Here is a 21,153-nt window from a genome sequence, read left to right on the forward strand (position 1 = left end):
TCTCTCTCCTAGCATTCACTTTCCGAACCTTCCTCAACAAATCTTCTAACGTCCTAACTTCCCATCTATCCAATTTCTGTTCAGTCCTATCCTACCTCCCTTAAGACTGATACTTCAGCAGTATCTGATGTGCTGGATTTTGTGAATCCATATTTCTATCCATATCTCTGCCCATCTGTTCCTTCAGTCTCCCCAGCCCCTCAGATGCAGTTTCACCTTTCTTTTTGTTCCAAAAACAGAGTCCTCTGTACATTTTTAGAGACTGAGGTACCATCTCTTTAATTCCCTTAGTCATATACTGGCAATATACTCTAATAATTCCTAACTCCCCTTTCTGGAAGTCAGCACAGAGCATCAATTCCCTGCACAATCTGTGTATTTCCAAGTTGTTCATCCCTTCTTCTAAAACTTCTCTTTTAGTACATTCTTCCTTCCAAATTCTGTATGCTGCTCCTAGACTATCATGCAGTAACAGTATTATTATCTGTAACTGTTTTACTGTATTATCAATATTGGCTTTTCCAATACTGCACTTGCACTTTTATACATAACTTTCATTATATTTTTCAAGGGGGTTTCTCAGTTCCAAGCCCATGTGTTTGCTTGCTCCTTCATAAGCATCTTGTTCCATAGTATTAGCCACTGTTTTCCCTCTCATTTTAAATAGCCAGTCCCTGGCTTCTTTTCCCAAATCTCCTTGGATAGTTTTTCTTTAAAATCTATCCTCTGTCCCGGTTTTTTTTTTTTTTTCTTTTACCCTGAAAGGGATTTTCATACACCATATCCTCACTTCAGTCTTCTGTTCCCAAATCCTGGGCTGGCAGGAGGAGCTGGCAGAAGAACTTTTAAAACCACTGCCTCTTATCTTTGAGAAATCATGTATGACAGGGGAAGTGCCAGATGGCTGGAGATTGAGTAATGTTATCCCAAGCTTCAAGAAAGGAAAATAAAACCTGGGAACTATAGACCAGCCAGTCTGACATCCATCCCTGGGAAAATTCTGGAGCAGATTATCAAGCACTCTGCAAACACCTTTAAAGCAATGAAGTGATTACTAGAAGCCATCATTGATATGTCAAGAACAAATTCTGCTAGATTAATTTGATTTCAGTTTTTTTGATTGGATTATGTCCCTGGTAGACTGTGTGATTGCTGTGGACATAGCATATCTTGACTTTAGCAAAGCTTTTGATTAAGTGTGCCCCATGATGTCCTGATTAGCAAACTAGCTAAAAGTGGGCTAAATGGAACAACTGTTAGGTGGAGCCACAGTTGGCTACAGAGTCATGCTCATCAGTGGCAACTTCTCAAACTGGTGAGAGGTAACAAGCAGGATTTCACTGGGTTCAGTCCTTAGGGCAGTGCTCTTCAACATTTAATTATTGATTTGGATAAGGAAGTGCAGGGGATGGTGATCATATTTGCAGATAACTCACAACTGGGTGGGATAGCTAATACCCTGGAAGACAGAAACAAGATTCAGGGTGATCTTGATAGGATGAAATGCTGGGCTGAAAGCAACAGAATGAAATTCAACAGTGACAAATGCCAAGTTCTGCCTGTAGGGAAAAGGAATCAAATGCATCATTACAAAATGGGGAATACTTGACTCAGCAATACTACAACTGAGAAGGAGCTTGGAATTATTGTAGATCACAAACTGAATATGAGTCAACAATGTGATGTGGCTGCAAAAAGGGCAAATTATTAGAAGTAACACTTCCAAATCATATGAGGTACTGGTTCCTTTTTACTCAGCACTTGTTTGGCCTCATCTTGAGTGCTGCATTCCATTCTGAGCACCACAGTTTAAGAAAGATGCAGAGAAGCTGGAAAGAGTTCTGAGGAGGGAAACAGGAATGATCTGGGGCTTGGAAAAAAAGCTGTATGGGAACAGATGGAAAGAACTGGATGTATAGAGCATCAAGAAGACTGAGGGGAGGTATAATAGCATTCTTCAAGTTTGTGAAAGATTGTCAGAAAGAGCAAGGGCAGTATCTCTTCTTGATCATCTCAGAATGCAGGACACAGAGTAACACACAGGAAGCCAGATTCTGGCTGAACATCAGGAAGAACTTCTTGACTGTTAGAACAGTATGACAATGGAACACATTACCTAGGAAGGTTTTGGGCTGCCCTACACTGGAGGCATTCAGGATAGAGCTGAACAGCAGTCTGAGAGGGATTACTTGGAATTCTGCTCTGGCAGGGAGCTGGCCCCTCTGGCACCTTCCAATTCTATTATACTATGATTCTATCAAAATACAAAAAACTGCCATAAAAGCCTATCAAAAATACAAAGAAACCATCCTCCCAAAAGAAAGTCTCTGAAATGGGAGTGGGGACACTGCAGAGCAGGGGATCTGTACCTCCTTGGAGGCCCATCAGCTGAAGGTGGTACTGAGTGGGGTCATCCAGAGTTTTGGAGTGCATTGTCATCAGGATGCTGATGACACGCAGCTCTATTTTGCCTTTTCATCATCAGCCGATGAGGCTGTGGGGGTGCTAAACTGGTGCCTGGTTACAACACTGATTGGATGAGGGCCAAAAAAATTGAAGCTCAGTCCCGACAAAACTGAGATGCTGTTGGTGGATGGTTGCTTTGTCCAGGTGGGGGATGTTGAACCTGTTCTTAGACAGGCTTGCACTCCCCCCTGAAGAAGCAGGTACATAGGTTGGGGGTGCTCCTTGATCCAGCTTTGTCACTTGAGTTTCAGGTGGCCTCAGTGGCTTGGTGTGTCTTCTTTTTTTTAATTTTATTAAGATTTTTAAACTAATACTAAAGACATCAATAATCAAATACATCGGACATACTGGGTCAGTCCCCTACTCATATTTTTTAACATTCTATAGTCATATTCAAATCCATTTATAATAACTTAAAAACATCTTTAAATCTAAGGCTTAGATTTTTTTTAATTATTGGCTAGAGAAACAGGACTTGACTTAGATGCTAAGCCAAGTCCCGTTTCTCTAGCCAATAATTTAAAAAATCCCAAGTTTGATAGAAGTTGTGGTTTGGCATGTCTTCTACCAGCTTTGGCTGGAGACCCAGCTATGCTTCTATCTGAACAGGGATAGCCTGACTTCTGTAGTCTATGCTCTAGTTATCTCTAAACAGGATTATTGCAAGAACTCTATGTGGGGCTGCCCTTGAAGACTGTTCAGAAGCTGCAGTTGGTATAGAATGTAGCAGCCAGATCAATAACTGGGACCCACAGGTCTGAACATATAAGGCTGGTTCTGACCTGTATGTATTGGCTGTCTCTGTGCTTCTGGTCCAAGTTCAAGGTGCTGGTTCTAACCTACCAAGCTTTACATGGCTTAGGACTACGTGGCTTGATATCTGTCAGGGTTCTTCCCTCAACCCCGATCTACTAGGAAACTACGTTCAACCTTTGGGGCCAACTCTGAGGAAGTGCACAGGGTAGCAACAATGGTGCCCCCCCCCCCCCAACCTATGAAACAACCTCCCACTGGCACCAAATCTCTCATCTTTTTGGTACTGGATTGAGAAAGCCCTCTTTTCTGAGGCTTTTAGAGACACGGCCACCCAGGAACCTGTGGTGGATCACCAGGTGTTTTGCAGAGTCGCTCTTTTGTTATTTATTGTTGTCTGTTTTATAATGTTTTTAGCTGTTTAAATATCTTATTTTTTCTGATTTTCTAATATTTTAATGTATTTTTATCATTTGTTTTTATGGATTGTGTAAACCATCCAAAGAACTTCTGCTGTAGGGTGATATATACATGTAATTCACCACCACCACCCTTTAATAAATGTGATTGGTTTGGTGCACATTTAGAATTGCTTCAACTCAGATGGCACCTTGGCACTTTGAACAACATGCTGCTTCTGTTTGGACCAATTTGGAGTCAGTCCACTTCAGCATGGTACCAAATCTGATTCAAGGTTCAGAACACCAAGGCTTTGTGCTTTCTGTTGACTGTCATGGGAAATCACTGAAGATGGCAATCCAGTTTCAGGTTTTGCCTCCTCCCTTCATAACTTTTATGGAAACATTTATGCAGAACTGCATAAATTTCACACATTTATGCAGCATCTGCACATATATATTTCACACATACACCAACCAACCAAAGTCTCATCACAAATACAGTTGAAAAAGTGCATAATGTGGAGGTGTCACTTTAAGACAAGGTGGTGAACCTCTTCCTGCCTGACTGTAAAATTCAGTTTCAAACCTCTTGGGAGCTGCCTTCTAGTAGTGGGTAGATCTGAAATTAAAGGCAGAAGGAACAGAACTACAAGAACAAAGATCAGTTCCTGAAGTGAAAATGTTTTACAGTCATTAACTAAGAAGCAGCACCTCAGCTTTTTAGAATGAGAAAAATGCACAGTGCTAGGAAAATTCCTGGGAAACCTGGAGGGTTGGATATGGCCTCCTCCACCACTGCTGTGAGCATACCTATAACTGTGTTAAGGGAGGTGAAAATTAAACACAGAGTTGTTATTTTTATTAGCAACACTATATTTTTTTCACCATACTCTAGCTGGATGCAAAATACCTAGGAAGGAATTAGTTGAAATGGACTACTGAGCCAGACTTGATACTATAAATACTAATCTATAGTAACTATCCCTAACTTGTACCCTCAAGATGGTTTGGACTATACGAGTTCCCAACATACCTGATATCAGCCATGTGGGCCAGGGATAGGAATTGAAGTTTAAAATATCTTAGAGCACTAGGTTGGAGAAGATTTATTTATCATATATATTTCATTGGACTATATAATCACAGTCATCACTTTTTCTGCTTTGGTAGTTCCTATGTTATCTCTGGATGCTGGTGTAATTCTTTTAATTTTTCTGTATTTTTCTAAATGATCTCTGATTATATTTGTATAGTTCCTTTTAAAAGTAGATCCCTGTTCCTTTTATCTTCACATTCTAAAAGCTAGGGAGCAAGCCTAATTGTGAGTATAGTAAAGCAGAGTAAACATGCAGTTGGTTCTTTTTTGTGGTCTATGTGCACCACACACATGGGTTCTGCACCTGTGTGGAGCCTGTTGTTGCGAAGACTCTACAGCTAAGCATTCACTTGTTCAGGAGCCCCGCCCTTTCCTGTTCCAGGTATACTTAGGAGGTGTTCCCACCCATTCCTTTAGTTCCTTTTCAACCACCTAGATCAAGAAGTGCTTCTCTCTTCTGAAACTTGAGTATTTTCAAAATGTTATTACCTATTTCCACTATTTCTCTATTTTCTCTCTCAGCCTACTTTTACCCATCTTCACAAACCTCATCCCTCTCCCTCCCTCCCTCCCTCCCTCCCTCCCTCGTGTGTGTATTCTACCCACTTTTCTCTTTTTCCTCATGTCCTCTATCAAACCCATTCCTTGTTTTCCACTCTTTGCTTTCTCCATCTACTGTGATGGCTTCAAAGGCACCTTTCAGAAAGTATATCCACTGTAGGAGCAAACTGCTCCCCCCGCTTGCCCATGGATGGTCACTCCCTTACCCTTTCTGTCTGGGTGAGGGACACATTGCCAACTCCTGCCTATATTGCCAGGCCTTCACATAACAGGCTTGGAAACACAAGGCAGATTAACTAAGGGCCAAGCTCTGGAGCATGGCCCTGCAAGCCACCAATTCCACAAAACAAGCAGGGTATGATTAACCACTCGCCTCAGCTGTGTTGACCCCACCTATTTATTTATTTATTTATTTATTAAAAATCGTAGGCTGTCCATTACTGTCGTCTCTGGACAGCTTACATTATTTCAGTCTTCAATAAAATAAGTTAACTATTCCACACTGAGCATTATTTAAAATAAATTAAATAAGTCATTACACAATTAAAATTACTATGTATTAAAATATTGGCCAAATAAAAAGGTCTTGACCTGGCACCGAAAAACATATAATGACGGCGCCAGGTGGACCTCTCTAGGGAGCACATTCCATAGTCGGGCCACCATCGCAGAGAAGGCCCTCCTCCGAGTACTCTGTCTTCTACAAAGAGGGTTCCCAGAGGAGGGCCTCTGCTGCCGATCTTAGGGGGCAGGAGGGCATGTAGGGAAAAAGGCATTCCTTTAGGTATCCTGGTCCCAAGCCGTTTAAGGCTTTATAGGTTATAACCAGCACCTTGAATTGAGCCTGGACTTTGATGGGAAGCCAGTGGAACTGATAGAGGACTGGGGTTATATGAGAGTAACACCCAGTCCCCAACAGCATCCTGGAAGCTCTGTTTTGCACCATCTGAAGTATCCAGACTGTCTTCAAGGGCAGCCCCATATAGAGCGCATTACAGTAATCCAAACAGGAAGTAACCAATGCGTGTGTCACTGTTACTAGGCAGTTCTCCTCCAGGTAAGGACACAGCTGATAGATTAGCCAAAGCTGAAGGAAAGCGCTCCTCGCCACCGCCGTCACCTGGGCTTCCAAGGACAGCTCCAGGTTGAGGAGCACTCTTAAGCTGTGGACCCTGTCCTTTAGAGGGAGTGCAACCCCGTCCAGGGCATGGCCCAAGTCACTTACCCAGAAGCTCAGATCACCAACCAACAGGACCTCTGTCTTTTCTGGATTGAGCTTCAGTTTATTGGCCCTCATCCAGCCCATTACCTTGGCCAGGCACTGGTTCAGGACACCCACTGCCTCTCCTGGATTAGTTGAAAAAGAGAGGTAGAGCTGGGTGTCATCAGCATACTGATGACTCTGCAGCCCAAACCTCCTGATGACCTCTCCCAGCGGTTTCATGTAGATGTTGAATAGCAAGGGGGACAAAATGGAGCCCTGTGGTACTCCATGGCAGAGTTGCCATGGTGCAGAGCCAAAGTCCCCCAGCACCACCTTCTGGAATTGGCCGGCAAGGTAGGAGCAGAACCATTGCCAAGCAGTGCCTCTACTCCCAATCCCGTCAGCCTATCCAGAAGAATACCATGGTCGATGGTATCAAAAGCTGCTGAGAGGTCCAGGAGTACCAACAGGGATGCACTCCCCCTGTCCCTTTCCCTGCACAGGTCATTATACAGGGCAACCAAGGCAGATTCAGTACCATAACCGGGTCTGAAACCAGACTGAAACGGGTCCAGATAATCAGTTTCATCCAAGAGTACTTGGAGTTGTCCCGCCACCACCCGTTCCAACACCTTGCCCAAAAACAGGATGTTGGCTACCGGTCTGTAATTCGCAGCCATCTCTGGATCCAGAGACGCCTTCTTTAGGACAGGCCTGATTACCACCTCCTTTAAAGGAGTGGGTACCTAGCCCTCCCTCAGTGAGGCATTAATAATATCTTAGTTCCAGGAACCAATCCCGTGTTTGGCTTTGGTAAGTAGCCATGAAGGGCAAGGGTCAAGTAAGGAGGTGGTAGGACGTACTTGTCCAAGTACTTTGCCCACATCATCAGGCCTCATTAACTGAAATTCATCCAGTAAGTCTAGACCAGACAGACTTCTTGGCGCCTCCCCTAAAGGAACCGTATCAGCTGTGGAGTCCAGCTCGTGACGAATCTGAGCGATTTTCTCCTTGAAGTGCCAGACAAAGTCATCACAGTGGGCAGTCAGTGGTGGCACAGGATCTTTTTTGGGGCCTGGATGTATTAGCCCATGTACTACTCGAAAAAGCTTTGCTGGACAGCACTGTGAGGAGGCAATGGAAGTGGAGAAGAATTTCTTCTTCACTGCCCTCACTGTCACAGCGTAGGCTCGATAGTGAGCACGTAAGCGTGTTCGGTCAGATTCATCCCATGATTTCCTCCACCTGTGCTCTAGTTGTCACCCAACCTGCTTCATCACCCGTAATTCAGATGTATACCATGGAGATGAACGGGCTCTGCCTGGCAGGAGAGGATGCTTAGGGGCGATAGTGTCAATAGCTCTGGCCATTTCCCCATTCCACAGCTCAACCAGAGCATCAACAGGAGCACCCGCTTTATTAACCGGAAAATCCCCCAGAGCCCTCAGGAATCTATCTGGTTCCGAGGGCGGACCGTCCTAATAGGGTCCGCACCCTTACAGAGGGAAAGGCCAGCTTCACCTAGGCCCTCATTGACTGTAGCAAGAGCTCCAACTGTGTCTGCCCCACCAGTACTTGGCCACTTGATGGAGGGCCAAGGAAGTGGACAATTGTGCCAAAAAGATGGATGCCACTGTACCAGAGAAATGTGTGTGCCATGAGAGTCCTTTACCAGTCCTCAACACCAAGAGTCCATTTGGACCTGATCCTGGAGCAGCCAGAGCCCTTGGAACTGACAGTCCTAGGAACTTTGGGATCCAAGGAGGAAATAAGGGCACTCCTCCCATACCTCTAGCATGACCACCTTCTGAGGCATTGGCATCAAGACGATCCAGCCATACTTTACTGAGACTGATACCACCAGCATCAAAGGCTGAGGGACACCAAGACAGATCCTACTTCTCTCTGATTGAATGGGGCAAGGTCTCCAGTTGGTTATTGTCCTCACACCAGTCCAGTAGGGACTCTTTCACGTCCCACAGGGACAACTATGATTCTCAGTATAAAGAGGATGTTGGGGCCACCAGCAAAGCAGAGCCAGCTGGCACTGAGAAGGAGATCCAGCCCTCACATTTCCACCACAAGGTTCCTCCCATTGATACCAATTTGAGGATCCAGCACCACACCAACTGCAATCCACAATACCTCTGGCTCTGAGACTCTCAAGACAGAGTTTACCCTCTCTGTCATCAGATCCAGAGAGCTACATCCCCAGTTTGGAATCAGCAGCATAGCTGGCCCTGTCCATCTCATTATCTGACACTGTTGTCACCTCACAGGACCCGGTGTCTCCATCAGGGGATGTGGACAGATTTTCTGAGCAGGTCCTCAGAAGGGCAAACTCACCCTCCTGAGGTGAAGGACAGAGTAATGACCCCTGCCATTAGTGTCTTGCATTCAGAGGATTTGGCACTGGTAGTGATTTCATTCCTGCTCATGCTGCTGTAGGCAATCTGGCAGATGTGAAAGGCCCACTTTGCAGTGCATTCCACCTTGAAGAGACTCAAGACCATGTACTGGCTGTTCCAGCATCCCAAGGCCAACCTTGTCAAGTCCATGCAGTGCTGATCTCAGTGAAAGCACTTGGTGCTAGTAGACCAGGAGGGCCACTGCCTAGGCAAGATGGCAAGGTGTGTCTACACTGCTTCAGCACTCAGTTTCTGAATCTCAAACTATGAAGTCACCATAGCCAAATACCAGCTCTTTTTATGGGACAAGATTGGGTCTATGTGCAAGCACCTGCCCAACAACTAGAGGGAACTGGCGCAAGTGTTCCAATCAGAGGCCACAAAATGGGCTTGCCAGCAGATCACCACAGCAAGACACCATGTGGACTGCGATGCCAAGGCAATGAAAGGCATGTGGCCATTTGGAGGTATAACTGGCTACAATCCACAGGGCTGCCACAGGAGACCCACTCATATTGAGGACCTCCCCTTTGGGGATCTTCAACACATACATAGACGAGTGCATGGGCTCCTTACAGAAGGCTAGGGCAATGGTCAGATGCATGGTTTTCCAACAGTCAACAGGCCATGTAAGTGGTTCAGAGGTGGCTGCCCTCCATACCAGGTTAGGGTCTCTACTGAGTATCCTCCCAGGCCCCAGTCAGCCCCCAAACCAGAAAATGCAACACCACAGTCCGTTTTAAGCAATTATGCAAGCACCCAGAAGGGGACAAGAGCAAAAATGGCTGTCCCTCCCAGCCAGCCCCTCTATCTCTTCCACCACTTTTGACAGATATCTCTATTCCTCCCCACATGGGAATGATAACATCTGATTTCTGGGTCCTATCCATTATGGAGCCAGGGTACTGGATCAAGTTTGACGCTTTCCTGCCACTCAGTGCTATAAGAAACATGGCTCCATCCCTGGTGCTAATGTTGGAGGTCAAATCACCACTTTTCAAAGAGGTCATAGAGTTCCTCAGTCCAATCTTACCCAAGGTTTCTAATCTCAATACTTCATAGTACTGAAGCAAGATGGGGGACTCCACATTGTACTGAAGCAAGACCAATCCTAGACTTCAGAGGCATCAATCAATTGACCAAACCAAGGAAGTTCAGAAGAGTCACCCTTCAGAACAGGCTGCCTCTCATGCAAGGAGTCTGGTTTGCCTCAATCAACTTGGAAGATGCCTACTCCCACATTACTATAGAGCACAACTATAGACTCTTCTTAGGCTTCCAAGTTGGAGATGAAATGTTCCAATTCTCTGTATTCTGCTTCAGCCTCTCGACTGCCTCCAGGGACTTCACTAAATGCATGGTGGTGGTCTACTCATATATATGCCTCCAAGGAGTACAAGTGTTCCTGTACCTTGATGACTGGCTCCTACTCACACCATCTAAAGCAAACCTACTACACTCTACCTACACCACCTGCTCTCTCCTTCAGCTCCTAGGACTCTATAAAGCATGAGAAATCCATTCTCTCCCCATCCAAGTCCATCCTCCTTATAGGGGCCTGCCTCAATTCATCCTCAGTGAAGGCGCTTCTCCCATTATCCAGAGTGTCCATGCTGATCAAGATAGCTACCAAGCTCAGCAACCAAATGTCCATCATGGCCCACTGGATGTAAAGACTACTTGGGCTCATGGCTGTGACAGTGGCAGTTGTCCCCTTCTCAAGGTTCTAAATCAACCTCTGCAACTATGGTTCATTCACGCATTCTGTACATTGAACAACCTGCACAGGACATACCCTTCCCTACCTAGCCTCTGTTGGTGGGACCATCCCTCACAATTTGGCAACAGATACCAACTTCTGACTTCCAGACTTATCAATCACTGTCACTACAGATGCATCAAATACACATTCCATCCCACTGACAAAACTGGCTGTCAGGATCTGGGATTGGTGCATCAACAAGGGCACAATTTTATGACCATCCATGTGGTGGGCACAAGCAATATGCTGGCAGGCAGACTCGGTCACATGAGCCTCAATGTGCATGAGTGGCAACTGAGCACCAGAACCCTAACAACATAAACTTTTGCTGTGAGTTGGGACAAGAGGCTGGCTTCTTGGGAGATGCATTCCTCCTACACGATTTGTGCACACTGTTCTACATCTCTCCTGCCCCTCTTTCCTCTGATCATGAGGGTACTTGCAAAGATCAGGAGGGACAAGATAGTCTTTGCCCTTATCACTCCGTGGTGGCTGAGGCAACTGTGGTTCACCCAATTCCTATAGCCTTCCCATGAAATATTCCTTTGTCTTCCATACAGTCCTGACCTGATCCCATGAGACCATGGTAGAATCCTTCACCCCAGCTCTATGCCTTACGACATGGTGAATAATGCCTTAGACCTCATGACCAAAAGACTACTCCAGGGCAGAGTACTACACTACTCTGGCAGGCCTTCTCCACCTTCAGTCAACAAGAAAAACTTTACCCATGAGACACCATGGTCAAACACATCCTTTACTTCATACAGATACTCTTCCAAACTGGAAGTTTTCCCAAGTTGAAGGTTGTGGCTTCCTTTATACAGTTTGTCTTCCCTTTCATCTTCTGCCTTTGACTTTCCCTAACATGATTGTCTTCTCCACTGAGTCTTGCCTTCCCATGATTTGTCCAGAGTATAGTATGCTGCCCTTCCAGATCTCATTCTTCTTCAAATTTCTTGGCAGAAGTCTCTCTTTGAATTGATGAATGGACCATTGTGTGTGAAATCTTTCACAATTTCATTTTCTTCATTATTAACAGTAAAGTTCTAAAATTCTTCCATGGACATGGTTTCTGTTTTCTTAATATTCAACTGCAGTTATGTTTTTGTGCTTCTTTCACTTTCATCAGCAGTTGTTTCCATTCGTTGCTGTTTTCTGCCAGCAATAGGGTATCAACTGCTTATCTTAAATTAATGAAGTTTTTCCACCATTTATTTATTTTTTTAATTTGTACGCCGCTACAATAGCCCATATCTGGGCTCCCTGCACAGCTCTATAGCATTAAATCAACATATTCAAAATGTACTAACAACATAATCCAAATATAAAACATAGTTTATCAAAATTAAAATATAAAACTTAAATAAAATAATCTAAACTAAAACCAACCAAAACCAAAAATGGGGTCAATGTAAAACCAAAAAAAAAATATTAAAATCCATTGTTAAAATAGCAGGAAAAGGGTGAGCTTTTGCCTGGTGCCAAATTGCTAACAGTGCTTGCCCCAGGCAAACTTCTCTGGGCAGCCTGTTCCAGAGTGGAGAACAACTGCCAAGAAAGCCCTTCTTTTTCACTCCTTCCTCTGATTCAAACCCAGTTTTCCTTTATATATATATTCTGTATACAGATTGAACAGATAGGGGGATAAAATACTTCTTTGTCTGACACCTTTACCTATGGAAAACCATTCTGTTTCACCATATTCTGTCATATCTGTCCTTTCTTGTCTGTGATAATGGGTTATGCATCAGGACAATCAAGTGCTCAGGCACATCAGTTTCTTTCAGGACCGTCCATAGCTTCTCATGATCCACACAGTCGAAGGCTTTGCTGTAGTTTATAAAGCATAGACAGATATTGTTCTGAAATTTTTGGTTGTTAAAGTAGGCAACATATATTTGCAATATGTTCTCTAGTGCTGCTTCCTTTTCAGAATCCAGCTTGGAGTGGCATTTCTTGCTTGAGGCTAAAGTTCTTTGTTGCAACACTTTGAGCATTCACTTGTATGGGAAATCAATGCATTGTTGTTGCACTCTTTTGCATCTCCTTTCTTTGGGATTGGAGTATATATTGAATGCTTCCAATCTGTGAGCAATGCTTCCAGTTTTCCCTATTTGCCAACATATTTTTCTTAGGATTCGAACTGATTCATTTTCTGCAGTTTGGAATAGTTCTATTGGTATCCTAACTATTCCAGGTGCTGTATTCTTTGCAAGAGCTTTCAGAGCAGCTTTCACTTCACTTTCTAATATGGCAGGCTCTTCTTCATAGGATTCCCCTTCAAAGAGCTCTGTCATCCATTCATCTCTTCTGTATATTTCTTCTGTATATTCTTTCCACCTTCTCTTTATTTTCTTTTGGTCTGATAGTATGTTTGTCTTTTGACATCCCTAATCTAGGTTTGAATGTCCCTTTGATTTCTTGGATCGCCTAGAAAAGGTCTCTGGTTTTTTTTTCCTGTTGTAGATCTCTTCTATGTCTTCACACTGATCATTGTAATAGTTCTTTTTATCTCTAAAGTTGGATTGATTGTCACTGAAAAGTTGGATTGATTGTTCTATTTCTGTCTCCATTGTCTTGGTGATGGCTCTGTGTGATGCACAGAGACCATGAAGAAGGAAGCCAGGTTGCTTACCTGTAACTACCATTCTTTGAGTGGTCACCTATGCATTCACAGCATCGGCCCACTTGATGCTGAGCCTCAGCCAACTGTCTCCCTTTGCAGGAGGCACAGAGGCTGGACCAGGGCAGCACAACACCCCTCCCCTGGTCCTGAGACCTGTAGGTGGTCTCAGTGGCAAGAGCTCCTTCCATGGTCGAACAGGAACAGGATCCCAAACAAATGCTTAGTTATAGAATCTTCCTGAAACAGGCTCCACACAAGCACAGATCCCATGTCTGTGAATGCACAGAGGACCACTTGAAAAATGACAGTTACAGATAAGCAACCTGCCTTCATATTGTTCATTCAGGAGGTTATCGAATGCATGTACCTTAGCCTGTGAATATCCTACTTCAGCCACACAAATGTAGCCAAATATGTAGATTTCATGTCATATGCTTTGCATTTTCCTATTGCTAGTCCTTAAAGGAGTTGACGCTAATGCATCTCAAGCCAGTGTCTTAAAACATTAATATTTTAAAAAGTTACTAACTTTGCTTTTCTATTCTCTTGCATTTCTTCATCCAGGGCTAGAGAAAATAGAGGCATTGCAACAACATGAGAATGAAGACATTTATAAGCTAGCTTTTGAAATAATAGATCAGTATTTCTCTGGTGATGATGTAAGTACCACTGAATGTTAAGAATGAGGCCATAATAAGTGGCTCTTGAAAGCGTTGTGCACAAATGTTATATACTAAGGTCAAATGCTCTATAAAACCATTTTTTCCCAACCATTTGGGGCACACATTCAGTGTCACTTCTGACTAGGTATCCTGTTACACAGTACACAAGGCACAGCATGGCACCTGTGAAACAGAAATGTGTTCCAAGTTAAAGCAGCAGTTACTGGCCATGGTTGCTGCTTGTGAGGTTGATCCCCTCTCAGGTACACCAGCTGCACCAGAAGGAGATTTTGAGGAAAATCTATTACAGTGCCTTTGTAATGCTATGGAACAAATACACCAACTTCCACGTAGATGTAGTGGTGCATCGCTAGACCTGTAGGCATGATGAATAATACTGGAAAACCTCCCTCCCATGCCCATTATTGCACACTGCTATTCACTTCGTAGTAGGAAAGGGTCATCTGACTAGAGGATCAACTTTGTAATAACAAGGCAAGAATAAGTATGTGTGCTGGTACACAAACATATGCCCATATGTACTCCCACATACAAAATATATGCAGGATAAGAAATAGTACTTCATATCCTGCAGCAGCATAACCTTTACTGCCAGTATGTTGCATGTGAGAGGAGGAGGTAATTGATAGAAAAGACTTTAAAGGAAGCAGAGAGTTCTTATTTCTTCCTTTTTCTTCTGTTCCTTAGCCCAGTCTCTAGAACTGGTCCCTCCCCGCCTCCCCTCCACACACACACACCCAATATCTCACAAATTTGCAAAACAGGGGGAAAATATCATGAGAAGCTTCAGCATGATTTCAGGATTTAATTTGTGTGTATTAATTGGAGGATCTGGCTGATGCTGGACAGGATATTCACTCTGCCTACTTAGCTAGTGAAAGCCTGTTTTTGTCTTTGTAGATTGATGAAGACGCCAGCCTCATTCCTGAAGCAACACAAGGAGGTACTTACAATTTTGATCCAGCAACCAATCTTCAAACAAAAGAATTTAATTTTTAAGTTCAGTACAATGCAGCTTGTCTATCCCACACCAGTAAAATATACCACCAGATGTCTACAGCTGGAAAAACAGCCTTCAAGCATATGCCTCTTTGTCTGATGCTTCTAAAGCGAGTCATATATCAGTCACTTTGCAGATGCCAAAAGTACTATCATGTGGACCATAAATGAATATGCATGATCTCATAAACCATTAAGAATTTTTTAACAGCCCCTACTACCTTTCCTGTTTTAGTTTTGGTTTTTATTTCCCCAATGCCTCATGGTTACAACTGCAGTCTTTGTGGTGGCTCGTTGGCTTTCCACAGAAGAATAGCTTTCTTTGGAAAATAGTGCACTGTGGAATAAGACTCTTTAGTATGAAGCTTACATTTTGGAAGACTTCTGAGAGGCCTGGTATATTTTTCGAGCCTCAACCATTATCCTTTACAAATGTATTTTCATATATTTAATGTGGAAGAATAAATAAATAAAGTGCAAGTCGCATTATTTTCATTGGTGAAACTGAAATTTTAAACAAACATCATAAAAGAACTTGGTAATTAATTAGTTTAAAAACAGACTACATGTATTGGTAATTGTGTTAATTACTGCCATAGAAGTTTGGGTTTGGAGAATGAACTATTTGGACAAGTAAAACATGACCATTGTACTTAATTTTTGAGAACAGCAAGCTGTGCTTGACCATTCTTCAGCCTATGTGTTGCTGCTGTTTTTGAGATTATGAAATGCTGTGCATGGTATCTTACCTGAGCTACAACCTGTTATAGACTTGAACACTGTTTTAAGTTGAAAGCAAGAGTCCCACAATAAAGTAACAAAAGTATCCCAAATAATCATTGGTTAACAAGAATCTTGCTTTCATCTTTCAGTAGTCAATATATTTTGGTTTAAATTTATGACTGAATGTTGATTTATATTGCTTTAAACTGTGGAGCTTTCATGTTTACTGTAATTTAGCCTTAAACCTATTTTTTTTTACTTACCAGTGCTTATGATGATGTGGTTGGCAACAAACTAGCATCTATTTTAGAAGCATTATAATAGCTTCATTCTTGGATAATTGGAAGAATAATTCGCCTATATAGCTAAGATGCATACTAGTTGTGTGAGGCTTTATGGAAGTTGCTAGTATTCACCATAAGCATAATGTGCAGCTTAGAAAGAATATATTTACATAAGCTGGTAACATGCAAGTAATGGGAAACTGTTCAGCCTGGTTTTTTAGAGAACTTGGGGTTGCTGTGGGGGAAAATGAAATTGAAACAATGTAAGCTGTCAGACAAACTGATATTGTTACTGTTGTTCACTGGATGTATTATCCCAATGCCTTGATGTGAAAGGTCACAAAAACATAAAACTAATGTAGTTATTGGATGTGGGTTGTATTTACTGTGATGAAGATGAGGACTGATGCCATCAAGGCTTTGTTGATCAGCTGTTTTTCCACTAATGAGCAAGACATTGCAGGTGTTCATTCATTAAATATATCTGCTAAGGTGGAGCCACTTTAAAGAGTGAGTTGTCTTGTATCTTGAGAGATACAAGTAAATATTTTAAACAGCAAGATTTTTACTTGCTAGATTATCTGTTTTAATACAGTGGTTTGGCCTCTATTTATAAGTTTTATAAATTTTAAAAACAATTTCTCTTTAAGGTGGCTCAGACTTTTCAACTCTTGTGCACATAAAATTGAGTTGAAGTTCATTGTGCCTTTTTTCTTTACCCAGACGTTAAATTAATCTGGTAGTTGTGTCCTGATAATAATTATAGTCTAAAATACTGAGATTGTGGTGTTTTTGCTAAAAGCTAGGAAAAGAATAAAGATTTGGTCACAGTTTTTAGAATTTCAAAGCTGATATGCAGTTGATAATGTGAACAAATCTCCCTAATTTTTAAACATGCCTATGTTCTCTGTCCTAGATACTACAAAAAGATGAATTATTTTTCGTTAGTGACTTGAATTTTTTTCTCGCACTCAGTGCATCATTAGAAATGAACATAGGAAAATTGATTTATAGCAGTAACTTGCATTTTTATAGACCTCTGTCACCTTATTAACTTTTAATTAGAATTCTACCATTCTATAGTTAATACAGGAAAAGGATGCTTGGATCCAAAGATTCTGCAATGCAAGAGCAGAAGACATACAATTGTCATGAGGGAATTGCTGATTTCCCCACACACACATTGAAAGCTCCCACAAAATGGCACTAGAGGGGCAGGTAACCCTCCAATGCAGCTTTTAGGGGGCTGCAGATGGGGACAATTTGCAGTATTCTTTTCCACCCACCATGTAGAGTTTCTTCCAGTCACACAGTGGAGTGGGATCTTTGTATCCAAGCCAGAAATATATTGCTGCACTTTTAAGTTTTCAGAAGTGTTTTGAAATTGCATTGTGTTCATTATTTTTAACTCTTGGTTAATAGATCAAATTGTTCTTTCAAAAGAGGCATCTAAATGTGTTCCTAATTTTGTATATGGGCTTAGGTTTTATAACCAATAAAAAGCTGCTATCAAATACTATAAACATGTAAGCCTTATTTTGAAAACCATGAAGCTGCTTAATCTTCAGCAAGTTGTATTATTTTTCTGCAACAACATTTAAAGTACAGTAAAACCTTGGATTGCAAGTAACTTGGGCTGCGAGTGTTTTGCAAGACGAGCAAATTTTTTTTTCTAAATTTTAACTTGATAAACAAGCAGTGTCTTGCAGTTATGAGTATTATGCACACTTTGCCTGCCGAGCATCACATCACAACTGAGTGCCAGTTCTTCTCTCTCTCGCTGCGGGTGTGAGTACAGCATCATCTCCCCCACCAAGGGCACCTGCGATCATGCCCACCTCTGCCTGAGCATGCCCGCGATTGCACCCGCCTCCCCGCCCCCCGAGCGCGCCTGCTTCAAATTTTTGTGATTTTAAAAAAAAAGTTACAGAATGAATTAACCTTATTTACATTGAACTTTATGGGGAAATTCGCTTTGATATACAAGTGCTTTGGATTACAAGCGTGTTTCCGAAATGAATTATGCTCGCAATCTAAGGTTTTACTGTAGATGTTCTTTAGTGACTTCTAAAGTGTTACCAAAACTAAAAATAGCAACTATATATAGTGACCATAATAATTAATAATTTTCAGTTTTGAATGTTCACCTAGTAGGAAGCTTTATATTTGACAGTTTATATTTATGTACAAAATGTCTTGCATCTTTTTACTTGTTTCTGTTATGAGTCTGTTTGAAACAAGACATTATAATAATGAATACCAACTTTTAAAATAAGTTCTTTTGGGCTCTTTCAAATTACTCAAGCCTCAGGTCTGGCTGTCCTGACTACCTTTTGTATGTCTTGAAAAACTTTTATTCAGTAGAGATATCTGTCTTGTTAGTGATGGTAAAGTATTTAATTGAATAAACTTAACTGTGTTCCACATATGAAGGAATCCACTACAGAAGTGTAAGATGGAAGACAGCTGGCTCAGCATCAGCACTTCTTGAATGTAAGTTACTAGTGCAATTCAGGGGCACAAAAAGCTAATGCAGTTTAATAGCATTTCATTGAACAAGAATTTGTCTCCATTCAGTTGTAAGCAACAAACATAAGCAAAGAGAAAATAAAATAAATCTGGAGAAATAAAGTTGTGGTTTGAACCTAAGATAGGGAGTTCACAGAGTAGCACAGTCTGATTTGGGACATTTTGAATGATGGCAGGACACAGGAGGACGGGATGGAAAACATTCATTGTATAGCATTTGATTCCTACATATGTTCTTTGTTGTGGTCTCTATGCATCATATGTGTGGGTGCTGCGCCTATGCAGTGCCACATTTGGAAAATTTCCTCTAGCTAAGCCTAGAATTTTTGGAAGGAGCCCCCCCATTATATAAATACCTAGGCTCCTGACATTTTCTCAGTTCACTTTTGACCACCATTTGCAGTGCCTCAGGATCTCTAGCTATAAGATTACCTCAGTCTTTTCCTCACAAAACTTTTCTTGTATTTCTTACTGCCTTCTTGATCTGATCACCTTTTTCAATCTTTTCGCTTAGGTTTACTTGCCTCCTTTTTTGACCCCCCGCCCTTCTCTGCTTCTGTCCCTCACAAAGAAACCTCCTTCAATCATCTTTTTCTCATACCCTTACATCATGTCTTCCTTTTTTCCTCCCCAATGGTATTCAAATTGGCATTTCATAAGTGTGCCAAATGCGGCATTAAGATGCTTTCCACCAGGCCTTCACCAAGCAGGCCCATAAAAACAGGGCTTGTCGTCTCAGGATGGAGATGTGGGAGTGTGCTCTGGGCATCATGAAAGACGGTGCTGTTAGTGAGAGTGAAGGCCAACTTCAAATGGATAAGCCAAAGCCATCCTTTGTGGCTCTGAAACCATTGACTACCTCTGATAGGTCTAAGAAGCATAAGGAGAAAACACCTCAGGTCTGAGGGCCATATGCAGACTAAAAAGGCTTGAAAGCCTAAGCACTTGAAAAGTGTGCAACACTGCTCCCCTGCCTGCTCCAAGGGTCGGAGCTCACCAAACCACCCAACCGCTCCAACCATCTCCTTCACTCCAGCCATTCTACCAGCTTGAGTCTCTCCTTCCTGTCCCCCATTTACTCTGGCTTGATCGGACCACACCTGGGTCCAATCCAACCAGGTGGCGCCAACATCATTCTCTGTAGGGGAGATTCACAATTCACCAATCTGGTCGCCTGCCATTCCAACGTCCTCCAGTAGATTGGTGCACAAGCCACATCGTGCAACCAGCATTGAGCCAGTGCCTCACACACCCTGTCCAACCTAGTCCAACCCATCACTTATGTCTCTTCACCACTCTGTGTGCTGCTTCAAACTTACAGCAGTTATATAGGGGGAACCCATACTGGGGAACATATCCATTCCCAGGCCAGTACCTTCTGGGATACGGATGGGAACATGCTGCTGACCCCTGCAATTACACTTGGCCACCACCTCCAACAAGACCGATGAAGCATAAGTCCCCACCAAGATAGCTTCAACGTCCTGAAGCAGAGCCAGGCACCTCTATTCAGCAACAGCCTGGGAGTGCTCAAAGATGGCCGCCTCTGTCAACTGGATCCTCTTCATCAGATCCAATGGATTATGACGCTGGCTCACAGTTGCATGCAGAATCCACAGAACCTGTCTCAACATCCCTGGACAACATCATCTGATCCCAAAGCCTGGGAATCCCCAAGGAAAAGCCTTGGACATTTCTCTGGACAAGTCCTCCGGATGGCCACATCTCTAGGCATTCACATCCAGCAAGCTACGGAGCCTGACCGAGGCCTTATGTACAACATGATCAGGACAGAGGACTTGATCCTGGTAGCAGTACTGTTCAATCCTATGTTGTCCAAGGCAATGAAAGAACCCTGGGAACTTCCTAACCAGCCACATCCCACCTTTTGCCAACTGGAAGGGATGTGCTGGGTAAAGGGGAGAGAGATTCTCTAACTTTTTCACCATGTATGCCTGAATTCCATCATTGTTGTATCCACCCAAGGATGACCACAGAGGGAGCATTAGGCACCAACCGACAGAGAGGGTTGCTGCTTAGACATGATGACATGACAGATAAACTCTGTGATGGGCATGGGCCTCTGCATTTTGAACCACAAAGCTATGATTGGGAAGTACCAGGCCGTCTTGTGGCCGAAAATTGAGGCTCTGGCGGCTTTTTTCCCCAGTCAACAATGGGAGCTAGCCAGAGTCTTCCTCACAGAGGGAATTCAGCTCTCAAAACAACAAATTGCAATGGCATGCCATCATGTTGATTTTGATTCCAGAGCCTCAGTTGATGTGGTCATGATTTGACTTCAGGCAGCTAATCTCCCTCAAAAATACTACATTCCAACATTGCAAAAATAGCACACCCCAACATTGAAAGGGTTTGCCTGACAGCATGGTTCATTGCCTAATGGCCACAGCTACCTTCCAACTACAAGTTCCTACTCCTGTCCAAAACTCCACATCTAACACCCCTAATGTAAGCACAATCCCAGCATGCATTTCCCCTAATAGCTTCCTGAATGATTCCCCCCAATTACTTGATGGCCACAACCGTTGACTTCGACCCACAGATTTGAGACATGGTACAGGCAGCACTGCATCCAACTACCACTAGATCTTATCAAAATGGGTGAGGTTCAGGGGTTAGGCAAAGGACCATTCC

General features: G+C 42.8%; 1 protein-coding gene and 1 long non-coding RNA gene across 2 annotated transcripts in view; one reads left to right on the plus strand and one right to left on the minus strand.

The window, feature by feature from the left end:
* Positions 1 to 17,486, plus strand: part of KPNA3 (karyopherin subunit alpha 3) — a 77,502-nt gene extending 60,016 nt beyond the window's left edge. Inside the window, exons 16-17 of the mRNA XM_044419252.1 lie at positions 13,845 to 13,939; positions 14,864 to 17,486. Of these exons, the coding sequence (XP_044275187.1) occupies positions 13,845 to 13,939; positions 14,864 to 14,962 (194 nt within the window). The 3' untranslated portion in view covers positions 14,963 to 17,486. The remainder of the gene's footprint in view (positions 1 to 13,844; positions 13,940 to 14,863) is intronic.
* LOC123017738 overlaps positions 67 to 21,153 on the minus strand; it is a 24,675-nt gene continuing 3,588 nt past the window's right edge. The window contains exons 2-3 of the long non-coding RNA XR_006413658.1: positions 10,363 to 10,369; positions 67 to 362 (exon numbers count right to left, since the gene is read on the minus strand). This is a non-coding gene — a long non-coding RNA (uncharacterized LOC123017738). The remainder of the gene's footprint in view (positions 363 to 10,362; positions 10,370 to 21,153) is intronic.

The sequence above is a fragment of the Varanus komodoensis genome, unplaced genomic scaffold, assembly GCF_004798865.1.
Source record: "Varanus komodoensis strain SLA01 unplaced genomic scaffold, ASM479886v1 scaffold100, whole genome shotgun sequence".
In the NCBI taxonomy this organism is placed as follows: Eukaryota; Metazoa; Chordata; class Lepidosauria; order Squamata; family Varanidae; genus Varanus; species Varanus komodoensis.